Below are 19,671 nucleotides of genomic sequence, written 5' to 3' on the forward strand. Positions count from 1 at the left end.
TGCTGGAAGAATAATAGCAAATGGCTGCTATATAATTTTGTACTTTTGCATTTAAGACTCAGAAACTAGCCATTTTTGTTTATAGAAAGAAAATGAAAAGCACTGGCATTCATTACTGTTGATTTGCTCTCTTTTTATTAATCATTTCTTATTTTTAAAGGGCTACAGGAGTGAACAACATAATGCAATGGTAGGAAGATATTTACCAATTTAGCACCTCATTATAAAACTACTCAGAAACCTCTTTGTCTCTCGTTTAACATAATAATTATTAGTGGCAACAAAAGTGGGTCCCACACTTGCACCATGATTAGCAAGTGATGAATCTGGGTTGAATATATTGCATTTTGCTAAGTAAACCTTACTATATCCCAAACCCTCAGTCTAAAAAAAACCTCTAATTTTAAGAAAATAATTTATACTCCTGTTTAAATGCATGTTTCCAAATTAACCAGTGATATTCTATAGAAAACGGCCTCTTTTATGCTTGAAGTCTCCAGCTGCCACACAATTTATATCTCTTTCCTCCCCTCTTTGTTTTTCAGCCATTTTCCCTGAATGTCAAAGTCAATTTAGTGCATTTCACTTTGCTGAATAAATCAGAGGCGAAATCCTTGCTAAAAGTGAAAATTTGATTTGCTAAAAGGAGCTTAGGGCAACTATTAATCAATATATCCAGAGTGTCAAAGCTAAGGCCATGATAGACATGCATTCATTTGGAGATTGGTTGAGGCAGATAAAGGGGGACACTGGGAAAAAAAAAAAGTGCAACAGTCAGACAGTGTAGTGTGAATGTTGGGGGCATGAGTGGAGGGAGAGGACTGATAAAAAAAAAAGCAACAAAACAAGAAAAGGAGACAGTCACTCAGAAGGAAAAAGCAAGTACTTGTACAGGAATAAAAGGTGAACTTAATAGAGATACAAAGTCACTGTTTAATCTGATCTTGAGAGAAAACCATTTTAAATAAGGGATTTTTTTCCCTAACCCCCCCACAACGTTAAAAGATAATGATTGAGCCAAGTTCTTTTGTTACCTGTTAATTCCATTTTTTGACTTTATTATGCTTTTGGTGATGATTACTCTTAGATAAGCTTTTTCAAGAATAGATACAGATTCTGAAGTCATAACTAGCAAGAGTTTCAGGTGCCTTTTTGAGTTTTACTGCACATTTATTTTATATTCATGTATAATTTGCAGGTGATGAGATGTTTCTATGTTTGAGATTATTTTTTTTTTCCTTTCAGGTTATTTAATGCAAGTAAAAAAATGCCAAAAGTGACTAACCTGGAAACTAAAGTGCTTTTTTTACCCCAGGACATCTATGTCTAGCATTATTAGAAACCTCACCTCTCTAGGGCTGTCTCTCTCAGTTCTGAACTGGAACTAGCAGACACATTAAGAGTGTGTACATCTCTAATTGTACACAAAGCCTACCACTCTTTTGTACTGAAATCTGCTGAAATTTTGCCACTGTCTTCAGCAACAGATTCATCAAGAACACCTCAACTCTGTATCTCAGCTGGGTATGTGGAAAATTTTTAAAAACCTGAACAGGTCCTTTGGTTACTACCTTTTGCCACACTACAGACCCTTGTTTTGTTTTGAAAATACTAGGAGACTTGTGGACATGTTTATTCATGCATCATCCTTGCAAGATCACTTAACCCTTTTCTGTGATACTCTTTTCAAAATATGAAAAATTAAAAACTGCCACTATTCTCAGCATTTTAAGTACCAGGACAGATGAACTGCTGGCGTTTTAGGTACACTGCTGTCCCATTCTGCTTAGAGAAACCTGAATCAACATGGTGATCTAAACCTTGGCAGTGCTGGGTGGTCCAACCATGTTAATGCTCAAAAATAAAACTGGTAGCCAATTGCTGATTTCTCATATTGTACAATTCAGTGCCAGAGGTCAAGGAAGTAATTCATTTTTGAGAAACCTCTTGGCTGAAATCTCTACCCTCAAGGCCCGGGGAATGGCCTGCCTTGGATCACATGTCACACTAGTTGTGAGTTCAAGAACATTTCCCTCGCAGGGAGAGCAGGTCTGGCTTCTGTACTTAAAGCATGTTTGTAGAAGGAGTTAAAAGAAGGGCAGATACCAAGCTTTTGATAAAGTGTCCCAGTTAGCACTTTGAGAAAGGGCAGGATGTCCTGATTCCCCGGGAGGCTCAAGTTATTATTCCTGCCAACCTCTTAGCACCTCACAAGTCATCCTCCATTGCATGTCACATGAGCAGCGAACACCACACTTACATGCCCAGCTGTCTGCGGAGGGACAGGCACCCTGTGATGGGGCTGCTCTCAGAAGCTGCAGGGCTGTGTCTGAAATGGCCCTAAATCCAGCCAGCAGCACAAGGGACTGAGAAAGGCTGAGCACAAAAACCAAATTGCACAGCAGCAGGCAGCACGGCACAGACATACAGCACAGGCAAGACCTGTCCCCTGTGCAGAGCTGAGATTCTCTACGGGCTGCCCCAACAACAACCCACACAAGTGATCTTGGTCAACTTTTACCTACATGGGGTGGTATTTCTGAAACACATGGTGAGAAAAGGGCATTTTAGAAATGACAACTCTGCAGCAATTCATGTTCTTGTTCAATATTACAATGTCAAACTACACCCCTGAGAGCTGCTTTGGAAGGGAAAGCTTAAATATTGTCCTCCACAAAGAGTATGCTGGAACAACAGTGTTTCTTAAAACATTAACACTGAAATATTCAAAACATCTTTGTATTTGTTACATCACAATCATGCTTTTTTTTTTCCCCCAATACTAGCACCAGTGGCAGTATCAATTTCTAACTATTCCCTTCCTTGAACACTGTTACTGCTAACAAAACAGGGACAACAGCTGAAGACAAGCAGGCTTATTTTACTAAATAATGTAACTAGTTATTTTTGATGTATTAGTCTGATTTAGTGTTTCCAAACAATTTTTTTATCTTAAGTGCAAAAAGTTGATTTCTATGGTCTGGCTGATGTTTTTTCATGCATGCAAATTTTGTAGAGAACATTTTTTCTTTAGCTTCCTGTTATGCACATTTTTAAGAGCTTAATGTTTGCTGCCTCCACTTAATATGAAAAAATGTTGCACATTTTGGTGAATGTCAATGAGAGAGTTACAAAAATCCAGCTGAAACTGTACTGGTACTGTGAGCAGGTATCAGCAGAAAACCACCCTAGACAGTGGAAGTTTAATTAATATAAGGCAACCAATGAAATGGAAACTCCCCAAAATACAATGTGAAGGGTAGGATACTCAACTACCACAAAATACTGAATTAAGAAAGGTTTCCATATTTAAAAGATAAATAAAATAAAATTTAAAAAATAAAATTTAAAAAATAAAATAAAATAAAATAAAATAAAATAAAATAAAATAAAATAAAATAAAATAAAATAAAATAAAATAAAATAAAAATAAGTCTTGCAGAGGCTTCCTAATATATTTACACTTTATTTAGGTCAGTTAATAGGAGTTTTGTCTCATCAGGCAGGAGATGAAGCAGCATCAGCCTCTCTCCCTAAGCACCTTCAGTATTTTACTAACGAAGTTACAGTACATCAGAATATTTTAATCTGACACAAAGAACAACAATAGATCTGACTGCTGGCCTGATAATCTTCTTATCACACCCTGTGAAACCTAGCTCTAATATTTGACTGAGCCTCCATTACTCGGCAACACATTCTAAAAAGGCCAACAATGGAGAGAGAATGAAGTGGAGTGTGGAAGTACCTCCATATCTACATAAAAGAGATTAGAGGCGACAGCGTTCCATTTTACAGCTCAATCATATTGTGTTAGCATGCGCTTATCCAAGCGCGGATGAAATTGAAAGAGAAATAAAAAAGAGTCAGGCAGATAGGAACCATAAAAGCGAGGCATGAGCAATTTCCAAGGATATAAAAGGATGCTAATGGCGGGGCCCTGTCATTCTTAAAAAGGGCTATTAGGGCACCATCATCTGTTCTTGTGCCCTTACGCCTCTCTAACTAAAGTCAAGCATTTCCTAATGCCATTGTGATCTTTTTCTTCTTCAGATAAGACATGGTCATGTTTCATAACAACACACTTTCCATTTATTTGATTTATAAATGCAAGGAGACTAATTCTATTTACTGATAAAGGCTTTTCATATATATTTTTCTTTCAATATTTCCTTTTGTATATGGTATAGACTTTTTGTTCAATAAAAGCAACTATTGAAATATTTCCAATATGACAAAAGTACTAATGATTTTATGAAAGGACTTGAACTTTGTATAATTTGAAAACATTTTTTAGTGTATGACTGAAATGGGAAATGGTTGGCTAGGGCAGAATGAATATTGCATTGTTGCATTTTTGTGGATAATCCTATTAAAAGGCTTTTTTTCAGAAGAGAAAAACATTGCTTTGGTTTCCTCCACAAAGACAAATTTTACATTGCAATGCTTTAGAGTTGAGATCTTTATTAGTTATTAAGCACCTGATATATAAGGGCCTTTAATTACACTGAACCTTAAGAAATCACTATAGTAAAGAAAGATTTGCTGATTGCTGCTTTGCTGTGCTAGGCACAAATTCACTAGTGGTGTAATTAATCGACTCTACAAGATTTACACCAAGGGTTTACTTAGTCTGCCAAGCTACAGTGAACTTTTATGCAATTTGCACCCCTTTCCTAATTCATCCTTTTCCCCATCCCGTTACACCTCTGCCTACAGTAACATTTGTTAGTTTTGCAAACAGGCAGCACCAATGCAGGCTCTTCCAGATGCTGTTTTGTGCCAGACATCAGCTGAGCGTAGCCAGTCCAACTTCTGCCCTACTCCAACATTAAAAACCAAGCTACAAAAGATCATCGTATTTGCCCTTCAGCATGTCCAGCCCTTTTGCATTTTGATTTTTGTGATCAAATGCCAGACAACAAGCACAGACTTTATCACTGTCCTCTGCTACCTGAAGGCTTATAAAAAGATTGTCTTTATTGCATGTTATTTTTTTTTAATTTTCATTCATAAATGAAATCAGGTAAGTACACCTAGCTAGGGTGGCTTTATCACTGTAGGTGTGGATTGAGATTACTTTGTACTAAAATGCTGCCTTGTGGCAGGTAAGTTCCTCAAGTGATTCAGATTTTATATTTTCAGGGCCACTTTATGGCATCCAATACCTTTTCCACACTAACCAAAGCCATCATTTTAAAGGCTGCTCAGTCTCATCCCTCCGCTCTTCCCATCCCTCCAAGCCAAATCCAAGCTACACAGCATATTCACAAATCAGATTGACAAAAGTTCCCCTGCAACTGCTATGGACCATGACTTCTTTGAGAGCTACTCTATTTTGGTTAAGGCAATCTAGGTATCTTCCAAAGATTAAACTCAAACTCACCTGCTTAACTCATTTTGACTTAATTTGGGGTGCTTTATTAGCAACCAGTGTAAGACAAAGTAGCTCCTATAATATAGAGTGATGTTTAAATTAGTTTACAATTTGCTTGGGCTCATCTAGAACTGCTCTGAACAAAGCCATTCAGAAATGTCAGCTGTGTTCCTAACCACTGTAACAAATTGTTGCCTGAACGCTGCACACCTAATGACTTCAAATTAGCTGCACTGCGATATTGCCTGACAGTTTGTTACGACTGTTAGCAACATAGCCGGCGTATCATGACCAATAAATTGGTTTCAGTGTGGGCTGGGAAAGGGACTTCCATCAATTTGATTAAAGAAATTACTGTAGCATTCAAAGCATAAAGACAAACTAGTTTAAGGAGACAGAAATAAGTTAACTGTACCAGAAAAACACTGCTTGTGATACAAGAGCTTGTTTGTACACTGTTTGTGGCACAGGGAATGGCTAAAATTCAACTGACTATTTTAGAATCTGTAGGCTGCTGTCTTTCCTCTGAAGTAAAAAAAAAAAAAAACGACCCACACTTCATAAAGATACAAATTATTATTTTTCTTTGATTGTGTTTATATATATTGTATTTATATTTATCCAAGATGACCCAGAACTGGTTAGAACAAGGGAAAAGAAACAAACAGCATGACTATTTCTTTGCAATTTCTTTTGAAACTACAAATAAAATATCTTTAACTCCGATAAACAAACAACTGACTGGATTATTTATTCTACTATTAAGGTGTCCCAAAATCACATCTAAAATGAGAATGACTTATTACTTTGTGGAATGAAAGGTTATCCACTCTCATACTTAATAAGGTTCCACTATCAAAATTAGAAAACTAATGAGCTGTTGAAAACACACCAACACGCTCACTCATCTGCTGGACAAGAAAAATACCTTAAGAAACAAGAGAAAAAGCTGACCTTTTTTGTCTGACTTTACCGTTTGTGAAAGGTGATAGACTGAGAACCCTGGGGACTTCTCTAAGTTTGTCTGCTGGCCCACAGAGCAAGAACAAACACCTCAGCACTGGGGAGGGGTAAAAATACATCTGAAATGTTATCTGAAGGAATTGCTAATCTTCTGAGAAACTGCTTTTGATGACCCCCATTTTTCTTGCTAATAACATTGCCAGTCAGCTTTTATAATATCAGAGCATTTATGTGATGCGGACTGCAATACATTCTGTGCAGATCAAGGAAATACTAAGTTTTAAGAGGAGACTTTTTGGGACAATTCAGTTCTTTGTACTGAATTGCTGGTACAGTTCAGTTTTCACACTAGATCAGTCAATGAAGAGAACAATTCCTCTGTGCCTTGCCAAAATATAACTGAATTTTTTCACCTCCTGTGGTCAGTAGTGCTGCACTTACCTAACAGAGGAGCCAGACTTACATTCAAATACTGCTGAATCAGATGACTACAGAGGAGAGGACTTGTATGACCCTTTATGCCAGGCTAATGCTCTGGATAGCAAGGGGAGATTATCTCAATAATGAAATAATGTCAGCAATACATGAAAAAAAAATTCTCTAAGCAGCATGTGAAACTTATTAACATGGTAACACTCGCAGCAACAACACTACTACTTCCAAGGTATGATACAGAACCATCTAAACTATGTTCTGTGGGAACATTCTGGAGCCTTAGGAAAACTTTATGCCTTGTAGGGAGAGAAAAAATAATATTTTTTACCAGCACAGAATAACAGAACACAGAATAATAATTATGATTTCTGTACATTATCTGTGTGCAAGAAATAGTGTATGTACCTGGAATATGCTTAGCCCATCCAATGATCACCACCAGTTCTCTGTCTGCCAGGTCACAAAGAGTGGTAAGTGCTTTGATGTCACTGTCTGGAACAGTGGGGTCAGGCATAGCATAGATCTTCTCTGGTTCAGCCACCAGCAAATGGGAGACAATCTTGTTATCTGCAAAAATGGTCCAGAACATTACAAGATCACCAGTAGCATCATTCTACACTTCAAACAGATGGCTCAGATTTCAAAGTGCACAAAAATTTGTCCTAATACACTGAACCTAATTACACCTTATTGTAACTTCATGACCTCCTACAAGTGGTTACAGCACAAACAAGTCTGATCCATTAACTGTGTTCATCAAGCCAGACATGTATGTTCTTAAGATAATAAATTCAATAGAACACAGAAATACATGATCCCCTTTTAAATACATGATCCCCTTTTATTACTGAAGTACAAACCTTATAGGAAAAGATTAATGCATTAAAGGCATTTTGCACTATTCAAATAGAAAAGTTTTGCCTTTATTTTATTATCTGCAACTCACCCCAACCCTTAAAGGCAGGGGTATTTTTGAGTGAGTAAACACCACATGCAATTAGTCAATCACTGAAATGTGTAACTTCTGTCAGTGGCCCCAACTACCATTCTTTACCTACAAACCCAGACTAATGATCTCCTTCTCATTTTTAAACAGAAAAAAACCAGTAAAATCAAAGAGAAAAAAAAAAGTGTAAAACTAAGCAAAGTATGAAAGTATGAAAACTCTACCTCAGAAAACTGGTTTTGTGCAAGGAATAATACTTTATTGTAGTCACACACTGCTTGTTTTTATCTACATAGAATTTTCAGTCACATGTTAAATATTTACTTTTTTATTCAGTTGACTTGTGATATCTATTTGAAATAATCAATTAAGTTATAAGGAAAAATGCAGAGAGGAAAAAAAAAAGATATTTAAAATACAGTGTTGCTATTCTGTAAGTAGGATAAACATAATATGAGCACTATATCCACGTGAAGACACAATGGAAATATTTTATCTCTATACCAGAGCCTGATTTATTACTCTGAGAAGGCAGAACTGAAAAATGGGAAAAGGACTAATTCATTAAGCCTCCTAATACAGGGTACATTACTATACTTCCCAATATATTTACATTTTACTTTTCCTGGTAGGTATATCTTTTGACCTCAAATGCACCATCAGAATTTAAAGCCCAAACAGCACTCTTTAGTGATTTTACATGAATTTGTTCCCTTCAGTGAGACAAAACCTTAAAAGGCTCGATATAAATGGGATTCCACTGTGAGAAGACACCAAGTATTTTCTGAGTGCAGAGAATGCTGCCAGAATTAGTATAATTTTCCCAATCTGCATTAAGTCACAGGACAGAGCACATTGTTCTCCTGCAATGGAAGCTGACTGATTTGCACAGCAGTATTGATGCCTTGTGAAGGCTGACCTAGAACAGAGGCTAGACGGAGTTGAAGAATAAAGTAAGGATTTATTAAAAGGCCTCAATGGATACACCTTGGGCAGTACAACAGCCTGGCCAGGGCTGCATCCAAGATGGACCAAAATGATCACAAAATGGACAGCCAGTCATGAGGTCTCTCACTTTTATAAGTTCTGGTCTATTATCATATTGGAGTTAATTATCTAATTATAGCTTTAAGTTATGAAGTCACATCCTTCTTGTTTTTCTCTCTTCAATTCACATTGTTTATGCCCTTCGGCCTGAAATTTGGATCAGCTGTCCTTGGTCCCAAGCTAGAAAAGGAACTGTTTTGTCTACCTGCTCTGTGAAGAGAGCTTACCATCCCTTAACAGGAAGCTCAGAACTACACACTAAAGCAGCACAGAATCTGAAAAATATAACAGCTAAAATCTGAGGCATCAGTGTCAAAAAGGATCCCTACTAGTCCTTGACATATTTCCATAAAATGCTCACTCGATTCAGATTTCTGATACTTTACTGCTCTTCAGTGACACAGACTCCTTGACTCTGATCTACTGGCTCTACAATTTGTGCCTTACTCCAAATTTGTGTGTCAGAAGTTGTGATATATGTTCGCCCCTCATATAATTAGTGCAAGAGCCAACTGGAAACCATCACATCAAGATTGTTTTATTACAAGGGGACATATTCATGCTTTATATGAACTATAGGAACTATGCCAACTGATGCAATTTTTGATCTCAATAGTTGACTGATTATCAAACTGATTAATGAAGAATTCTATTCTTATTTACAAATGACAGATGGTAGATTTAACTTATATTTGCCAACAGCCTTTCCACGTTTTTTAAATTTTTAAACAGTCTCTTTTTAAAAAATTTTTAAACCTGTTCAATTTCACACAGAAAACATGTAAGTGAGAAAAGATAACATTACTGCTTTCCAAATTACACTATTTTTAATCGGTTAGGAAAATAGGATAAATTAATTAAGAGTTTCTAAACATCCAAACATCCAAACAGTCTACTTTTTGGGTTTTAACCATGATAAATGAGTGAAGTAGCACTCTCATCCCCAAGTTCTGGGTTTTTTTCCCCTGCAGCAGAAGAAATAGCCAAAGAACAATTTTCATTCGTGTATGAGGCTCCTTACCAATGGCATTCCATAGATGATTTAGGAATATTGTCTACTTTGACTCAGGATTTGCAAAATCTCAAATCCTTTTTATTTTTGCAGTCAATAAAATCTATGGCCAGGCCATTAAATTCTGTGGTGAAGCTGGAAAATACAATAGAGATCAGAAGTAGGTGTAGGAAAGATCATCCAAACACCTGCTCTTTCCTTACAGGGGAAAAGCTACATGTATCAGCACATGCATTAGCACAGAACATAGGAAAATTCTGAATGTACTCTGAAAACTCCATCACTTAGGAAATTGAATAGCCATAAGCACTGTTTCTAGGTAAACCTTATTTAATGTTTCCCTAATTAGAATCAATAGAACCCGATTTTCATTCCTGTGCCTTTGTTATGCACAAACTATCAGTCAGGGTCCAGAAAATCTCCCAGGCTACTTCCACACAAAACTGATTCAACTATTTCAAGTATGGACACTTATCTGCCAGGATTTGAAAATTAAGTTTTAAAAATGTTTATGACAAAATTGTTTGTACTTGGACAAGCTAAGAAAAATGGAGGGAGGCACTCAGATAATGAGTAATGATTTATGAGGAGGTTAGTTTATCTCAGACTACTGGAGCTCACAGAAATTCGTGCAGTTATCACCTTATAGGTAAAGCAATACACCACGTTGAAATAATCTTGGGTTTACACAGATATTCTTGTATTTCAGTACAACTGCATTAACCTCTGCTCATATCTTAAGGGCTTGGGGCTTTTGGGTTGGATTTTTTTTTTTTTTTGTCTGTTTGGCCTTGGCTTTTTTTGGTATGTTAGGCTATCAACATTTCTACTCAATGACAATATCAAGTAAATGAAAAATTGACAATCTGTGCACCCAGGAAAACTAAACCTCTAATGAAATTAAGCATTAGAGTTTATTAAATTTTATTGTATTATCAGAAAGTTTTTATTATAATGTGCAAAATCTGCTTAGTGCAGCCCTAGATTGTATTTACAGAACAGTGGGACAGCTTATGGAGGCTGAGTAGAAGATGCCAGATTGGACAATTGAAGGAATATAATCAGCATAATGTTTTTTGGAAAGGCAAAAGGAAACTATGCCATATGTTCACTTAAGCCTTAATTTTATGTAAAACTGGCTGTTTTTTCTTTGACACAGCTAAAATGCCCTTTCACTTACAGTTCAAAGACTGTTTATTTGCTCTCCAGATCCCCATATGCTCAAACGTATTGTACACAGCACTGTCCCCTACTGGGGAACACCACCAGAAACAGATTCCATTTTCCATCCAGACAGGTATTTTCAAGGGGCTAAAACTGACACGTGTGTTGTCAGAAGCTTAGGGGCAGAGGCAAATGGGAGAAAAGAAGGAATTTGCCTTCCTTATTTCACCGGCTTATTTATCCATGTTAGGAGCAAATTAACCTCCTCAGCTGGAGCAACTGCATGTGTGTATTCCCATTTGAATTTGGAAGAGTTTACAACACTTGATACAGAGTCTGTGTGTCTTTGCAGGGTAATACACCAGCCTCTTGCACTACAGCTATAATGCTATTAAATTTACTTCATGGAATTAGTACAGTCACTGCTTGAGTTTATATAAGCTGCAAAGCAAAACCCCTAACTATTTTTAGTTAATCGCAAAGAGGATGGAACTTGTATTTTAGCAGTGAGATGATCATCTCTTTCTCTTTTAATTTCAGCCTGGTGGGATACGATCAAGGACATTATTAAAACATAACAAAACAAAGAAAAAAAAATCCATGAGGGTACGTACTAGAGCCCAAACTACCACTTTCTGCTTTGTTATTAGTGTGGCATATTGCTGTTTTAATCTAATGCTAGGTAGTGTATTAATCTATAGGTATAAATTAATGAGGCTCTTAATGTATTTTCATTGGGAGGTTGAGCAGTCAAACTCATTTAGTTAGTGAAAACTACAAAAATCACTTTCTTGTGAAATCTGAAAGTAGAAGCTTCAATGAGCTAATGATCACAGTATGAACCATTTTATGTACCACTGAAAATAAAGATAACCTGTAAATGTAAAATTTGCACTGCATAAACCATGCTTTTATACACTCCCACCTGTAAAAACACTCTTTGTTCAACTCCACTTGAGAAAGATGAGCATATTTAAAACAAAAGCTGTTAACAGCCAAATCGATAAAGTCTTCATGGTAATATTTTCTGACCAAACCCTTGTTCAACCCAGAAGGAGCTCAGCAAACAGGGCTGGGAGTCAATAGCCTGTACTGAGAGAGAAATACAGTGTATGTGGTGTACTCACATGGCTTTTTTGCTGGCTGAACTAGCTGAGGGTTCAGGTATGGGCTGTTCTCTGCATCTATTCTGCGCTTGTACTTCTGGCGACCTCCACGTACTCGGTCTAGGCGCACACCTACATTTGAAAACACAAGCAAACATGTAATTAAATACATTATGAGCATGCCTTTCAGGTAGCAATCTTCTATTTCCTGCCTTCCAATATTTATATTAAAAGCATGTTTATTTCAAAAGATTAATTTTAGAAAGTATGGGAAATCAGCATTGCAAGTATTTGCAAGCAGTTTAGAGTTCCACACATGCAAGACTAAGTATACAACATAATTTCCTGTTCATTTAAAACCATTCATTCATTTTTACATATTATTAAAAACAGCTAGCAAGTTTAGTTTCCATTTGAAAGAACCTAATCTTAAGTCATCTTTGCCAGAAGCACAATTTCAAAGCTGTAATACACACCATGGATATAGAAGCATAACATTATGAGCAGAGAAGTACTGAGAATTAGAACTTTAGAAACAATGAGTTCTGTATACAGTTTAGATAGTCAAAACCTAATTATGATGGATTAACAACGCCAGAGGATACAAAGTAAGTGTCCCTAGAAAAATAAGAATATATACGTGGCTTAAAGACTGAAATTGTTCATGAGGATTTGAAAGAAATTGTACAGTTGTGCATTTAGATGTCATCAATGATGAATTAACATTTGTGTTCTACCTCCATACTGTTCATTCCTTCAATACACCATTCTGCTGTCTGGTTTGTATGGATATATAGAAATTTACCCTCCTGAAACAAGCTATAGCTGCTCTCATTGACAAAATGAAACAAGGTCAAAGGGTGCAAAGACAGTAGGTCTTACAAAACAAGGAAATATTTTTATTTTTTTCTGAGTCACCGAGGCAGATTTCCAGATAGCCCGGGTGAATGTGACTAAAACCAAGCAGTAACAGAACACGGAAGTTGAAGAACTTGGCACATGTGTAGGACAACAGGACAAGCAATACAAAGTGCAAAATCCCTCCCTGATGACACGGATTTAACAACACAAGAATGCAAGGACACATTAACTATCAATGGCCCCTGTGAGCAATGTAATAAAGTGCAACTCACATTCTCACTTTTCATTGTTTATTTTAGCTCTTCTCCTTCTATGCCTATTTCCTATTGCTAGTATTGTGCCCCACTCTTCTACTTCCCATGCCTCTGACCTCTCCCTTATACACAAAATACCACAAGAACTGGCTTCTGGACAGCAAGGGAAGCCACCACCAAAGAAATTACAGTTCATGTGCACAGCAGGAAGAACACAGCACAGAGTTTATGTGCTGCCTCTGAACCCACACAGGTAGTACAGGAAGCATCTGTCAGTCCCCTTTCCTTCTCAGAAACCAAAAAGGATTGACTGGGTCTTGGTAAAAGAAAACTGTTTTGCAAACTAGGCAGAAATCCAAGACCAACTATTTTTGGGGTGGTCTTAGTTTTTTTTATTTTCACTTATATTTCCTGGGTTACTAACACAGAAAGGAGATGTTCGCTTTAAGGACACAACAAACACCTGCAGCTATAATTCAGTGAGTGGTATCCAACAGTGCCCAATAGTTTTTGTTCATCAGGAAAGTGGGCTATGATCACCCCTACTTACTCAACAGTGAAATTTCACCTTGTTTACTGCAGAAGACTGTGTATGTCAGTCCATCAAATCCAAGAAGTAAATTTCTCATTGTGCGTCTCCAGTTGCATTTATGGAGAGCACAAGATTTAAACAGTAACAAATGAACCACATACCCTAAGAGGTCAGTGCATAACTATGAATGAAATCTTCTTTATGGTAGTTACCTATGGAACTGGTGACTGACTTGTGATCTAAGCTGTTTGATAAAATTCTTGCTAATTCAATCAACAGAGCATGGTTATTTTTGTTTTTGTTTTTTAAAGTTATACTTAGAAATGCACAAAGTGAATTTCTACTTTCCATTAAAGACCACTTTAAAAACTGATAAACATTTCAGAACTAATGATAACTCACTGTTCTTCACACTTGAGTTGGGAGTTTGAGATACACCTGAAGTAAATGACATCCAGGACAATACATTGCCATAAAAACAAACAGCAGAAGACCAAGATTTGATAGTTGAATATTCAGAAATAGGCAGAGGATTAGAACAAGCCACATGCAATATTGGTGGGATTATGAAAAAGACCGCCCAGCATTTGAAGAAAAATAGATAGAAAATGATTTCTGCATAATTCAGATGCCATCCTTCTTTCTGCTTGGGAACAGATTTCATAGTGATAAAAGATGGATGGCATCAGACATAAGTATGTTTAATCAAAAAGTAATGGAATTGAAGCTTAAATTAAAATAATATAAATCTACCAAGATGAACATTTTTTTACCTCCTTTGCATTAGATGAGATACACATTCAAGCCATTCACTACTCAATGGAAGGAAATACAGAAAAATGTCACAAAATTTTACTTAGATCCAAGCCCTCACCTAATATACACTGCTTTATCTGTAAAGAAAACTTTCTTTTAAAAAAACCTAACTCCTAGACATCTGGGGAGCAATTGTATTGCACAGTGTAAAATTACTTAAGTCTATAATAAAACTAATTCAAATTCTAATGTGAAAATAGTTTTGATAACATAACACCAACAGACTATACATTAGAGCTTTATAACCCTTCCATTCAAACTGATAAAAGTTTATCATCATTTTGGCTCCTAGTATTTCCTTTATCTGCAACATATCCTATATCTATATTTTTCTGTATCTATAGGAAAGTATATACTTTGGATTTAATTTCTGATAATCTAACACACCCTACATGGTATTTTACTTCCCAAGGGTCTTTACAGAAGTAAACACAGTGCAAGACACTGCTTAGCTGCTTAGCTACACCCATCTGACATTTCAAAAAACTTTGGAGTTTGGCAGGTAGCAAACTGAAACCCAGAGGTTCCAAAGTATATCTGTGGATATTCCTCTGTAACTCCTATAGCTTGTATGAGAGAATTCATTACATAAAGGCTTATTTATCAAGAATATAGTTCTCAAGATAGTAGCAACTGATGCCTCCTTTGTTCGAAAAACAAAGGGAAGAAATAAAAGTAATTTTGTCCACAAACATCCTTATATGGGGAAGGAGGAGCTTTACATCAGTCATAGATTTAACAGTTTGAATTCCACACAGTCTATATTCAGATTATTAAGGAGGATATTGTGACATCTGGAGAAATTAAGTACACCTCCGCTTCAGCTCTGCTGTGCATTGTGGCTTCACAAAATCTTCAGATCTCAGTTCACTCACCCAATCAGTACTCAACCATGAAGTGAAAAGAAAGATACCGACCCCACTCACAAAAAATCATGTAATATCTCCCAATGAACTGCACTGTACGTGTTATAATTCCAGCTCTTCAGGGTCAAAACATCCACTCATGTCACTGAACACAGCTCTACCACAGACAAGGAAGTTGACTCTTCACCTTTCCTAATGCTCATTTGAAAAGCCTTCAACAGAGAAACAACACCAAGAGCCCTAATGGGAAAAATAGGGATGACCACAGGGTAGAATTAGACTTGCCACCAGTTAAGAGAGCAGTTACCTTCAGTGTTAAAAGTGCAACACTTTTTGCACTTTTTATGTTCACTTAACATATCAGGACAAGCACAACACATGAACTCGTTTGTTCAGGAGCGATGGGTGGTCAGAGATTTAGACGTGACTTACAGATCTCAGAAAATGAGGGTTTGGCTGTAGAGTTGCAACATAGGGAGAGATGGAAACTGTATAACTCAATGCAATAGCTACTTTTTAAAACAAAGCAATTACATGTACTGATACAACGTAAGAAATTCTCCACCTATTCTTCAGGGAATAAATGCTTTTATATAGTCGCTACATAAGCTTCTACAAAAAAAAAAAAAAGTCTGCCTCCTGGTTCCTTACATAATCTTTGCATGATTTTTATCAAGTGCTACACAACACACAACAAAATCACATTGGGCACTTACTCTACACTAAATTTGTTCACACAGCCTTGCACAGAAACAACTGAAGGCCAGATCAGATGTGCCACATGAGCTACCCACCACATTATTAAATCTAAACACAGGCAAACTTGAACTCATTTTCTCTGAATTTCTCATCTGTTTCTCCCTTACCAATAAATGTAAATTATTATTCATATTCTGCAGTCCTTTCCTCCCACTGCCTTGAAAACCTCAAGCAGGACAGATACTCACTGTGATGATGCTACATAACCAAAAGGATTACTCATGCCCCAACATACTACTGATTTTGCAATTCAGATCCTCAGTATGAAAATACTATTTAACCATGTCATCGCATTTTCCATACAGATCCAAGCCATATTAAAAGCGTATTATTTACTCCTTTTATCATCCACCACTATTTTCTCCTTTATCATCCATCTCTATTATTCTTCTCCATCCCCTCCTCCTTACCTTGGCTACAAGCTTCCAGTGTGCATTTGTTCACCTGACCCATAAACATTCTTGTCCCTTCCACAGAGCTCTATTACCCACAAGAAATTCTCAAGTTACATTGGAAGGCATTAGCCCAATCCTTCAAATCAAGTCCTACCAACACCAGGACTGCCTGTAATTGTTCACTACCTTTAATTGGGGAATTTTTTATTTTGGGAAAAAAAAAAGTGTAATTTACTTAATCAGTAAACAACAGGTTTGAAATCAGACTCAAATGTGCAATATTGACTTCCTTCAGGAGTTTCATATTCTGCTCCCTTCGTGTTTCCCCTATATAACAGTCTCATGGCAAGCTGATATGTTCTACATCAATGCCACTCTGGCAAGCTCCACCTCTAACACAGCATTTGACATGTACGAAAAATATTCTATCTCATTTTTTGAGATATATAACTGGCTAACAATCCATTTTCTACAGATGTCTGCAAGATTACCAGCATTGTCTTCAACAGTGAGACAGGTAAAAATGAATATCCACATAACTGCATCTTGCCAAGCTCTAGAGGAACATCGGTAGCAGAGGTAAAAAAAAACCCAGATTAACAGCAAAAGTGGAAAGCACAGATATAATTTTCCAGTGTGGTTCCAGTGTGGTTCTCCTTTGGGACAATACATTAAGAGAGTGTTCCAGTTCACTTGAACATACTGTGATTATTTCTAAGATTGATGAATAAACTTCACTGAATATTATAAACTCCATTTTGCTTTTATTTACATAAACCAGAAAAAAATAGTTGATTTTTCCACTATGAACATGGACAGAATGCACTGAGATTTAAGAATGCACACTCATCTAGATATTCTTTAGACACTTCAGCAATCTCTATAATTTAGCATCCAGGGCATTAACTCTGCGGTCTGAAAGATTTGCAGTGGAAAAAATACTTTAAACCATGAAAGACCTCTTCCAATACAGTAGAAACATGCAGAAAAGTAACACAGCTGAAAAAATAACATAATATCAGCTATCTTTTTTTTCTGGATCTGCATACTTATCTTATGTGCTGTATTACAAAGATGCCAAAGAGCTTCTGCTATCAGTTTACAAAGTATTTGGATAATACCTTATTCAGGTAAAAATTCAGCTAGAGATGTAAAATATGTGTCTACTATGTAGATAGAATTTTGAAAACAGAGCCTGAATTCATCAAAGAAGATAGAAGCTATGACTCACATTAAAGTTTTCCTGATCTATGGCTGAATTAACAATTACCAGGGGAAGGCTTTAGTGTTTTGTCTTCCTATAGCCATCTCCACAATTAAACATATAATTTAGAGTGCCACAGGATGTCTAAAAATCATCCTCTTAGTTTACATTCAGCTAATACCAAAAAGTATTTATTAATGTGGGATAAAATTGGCTGTTCTCAAGACGTGCCTGTAAAACAATTAATTTATGAACTGACCCATATAATTGACTGGAAAACAAAACAGTGTTTATTACTTTAATACCTAACTTCATCTGTGACTACAAGTTGTTTAATTTATCTGTTCCTTTGCAATGATTTATAAAAACCAGTTTATTATTTTAAAACCCCAAATAATTGGGCTAATTAAAATATTTTGTGAATTATTTCAGGTTGAAAAAAACAAAAGAGAAAAATACTGCTTTTGCAAAACAAATGCTTCAAACCAGTATTTCAGATTTTGCTTATGTTTAATACTAAACAAAGTTTCAAGGCAACCAAATGTAAGCAGTATTTGGGAAATTTCATTTTTGTCCTGGGAGGAGGGGATGAGATAGGCTGGATTTTTGCAAAGGAACTGATAAACACATCTCTTAGGTTAAAGCCCAGTGGTTTGTTTTTTTCATTTTGACAAAAGAACTGATAAATGTATTACTTACACAGCTCAGTACTCAACCTCTCTTGAAAGGAACATTAACTTTGCATGAACTAATCATCTACATGCTGAAATTTTGTGCACTGCCATTTATGCATTAAACCACAAAAGAACGTTAATAAAATCCCCTTAGTTTTCTCATGTAAATGAGACTTCGTGTAAATAACTTCTATTATTTCTCAGCCCAAGTGATTTCCCTTGAAGAATGGTCCATAAACAAAGATGTTCATATGAAGAAAATGTGGCATAAAATGTTTAAGAATCCTACTGTTCCTTTACATTTTTAAATGGCTCCATATGTATCCTAATCTGTGACACTCACAAATACAAATTAGGTCACATGCAACAGGTGACAAGTTTTAATTGAATGTCTTCTGTCTGCAATTCTGACAAAAGGTGAATGGAAATAAATGAGTCTGGCAAGACAGCCCTGAGCCTTACAATACCCAATACCTCATTATTTTTAAACAGCTATCTATAAACTGATGGTGACAAGCCTTGAACCTTTTATTTCTGTTCAAGAAGAGGTGAATGTGCAGAAAGAAAGAATAAAAAAAAAAAAAGAGAAACATGACAGCATGTTGCATTAAACATGCAACACCCATTATCTAATGATTAGCTCTCAAATATTACAAAAGAATATCTTTTACACTTCACATAAGAATTTGGGGAAAAAAAACCCTGTCTCTCTTTTGGAAGAGCTATACTATGCACTCCATTACTAGTGCCTAAATTTGATAATTTCTGAGTTTTATACTACCAGATTTTCAGTGGAATTATGCTAGACTCAAGATGATTTTAAAAGAGACTGAAATTAGACCAGTAAACAGAGGTTATACAGCTTGCACTTCTTTTCCTTCCCATTTCTGAAGTGAGGAAGAGCCTGTGTTGCAGCAAAATGTGCTTATTTGTAAACTGCAAAGAAAAAGGAATGCAGAACTAAGGCTGAATATACATAAAGCCCTGGTGTTTCTGAAATGAAGCAGTTACCATTACATAATACTTCTCTCCCCATCACCTGGATTACTAATATACTAATTACTAGGAAGCAGTGTAAAATACTGCAACAGCTTTTATGAATAACACAGAAAATACTGTTGCTAATTGCACCATTAAATTTCATGTCAATGTGCTTATATATCATAACCATACTATATGAGAGTATATGCCTTATTTTTTTAATTATGCATACGATGTCCTGGGACAAGGCATAAGAATAAATAAAGGCAATCTATCACT

At 36.2% G+C, this 19,671-nt stretch overlaps 1 protein-coding gene across 26 annotated transcripts in view; it reads right to left on the bottom strand.

Annotated features, from left to right (window-relative positions):
* Positions 1-19,671, bottom strand: part of ESRRG (estrogen related receptor gamma) — a 391,934-nt gene that overhangs the window by 40,657 nt on the left and 331,606 nt on the right. For all 26 annotated transcript variants that reach the window (XM_072927564.1, XM_072927572.1, XM_030269131.4 and 23 more), the window contains 2 exons: positions 12,072-12,182; positions 7,181-7,342 (listed from right to left, as the gene is read on the bottom strand). In XM_072927564.1, coding sequence (XP_072783665.1) covers positions 7,181-7,342; positions 12,072-12,182 — 273 coding nt within the window. The remainder of the gene's footprint in view (positions 1-7,180; positions 7,343-12,071; positions 12,183-19,671) is intronic.

The sequence above is a fragment of the Taeniopygia guttata genome, chromosome 3 (genome assembly GCF_048771995.1).
Source record: "Taeniopygia guttata chromosome 3, bTaeGut7.mat, whole genome shotgun sequence".
In the NCBI taxonomy this organism is placed as follows: domain Eukaryota; kingdom Metazoa; phylum Chordata; class Aves; order Passeriformes; family Estrildidae; genus Taeniopygia; species Taeniopygia guttata.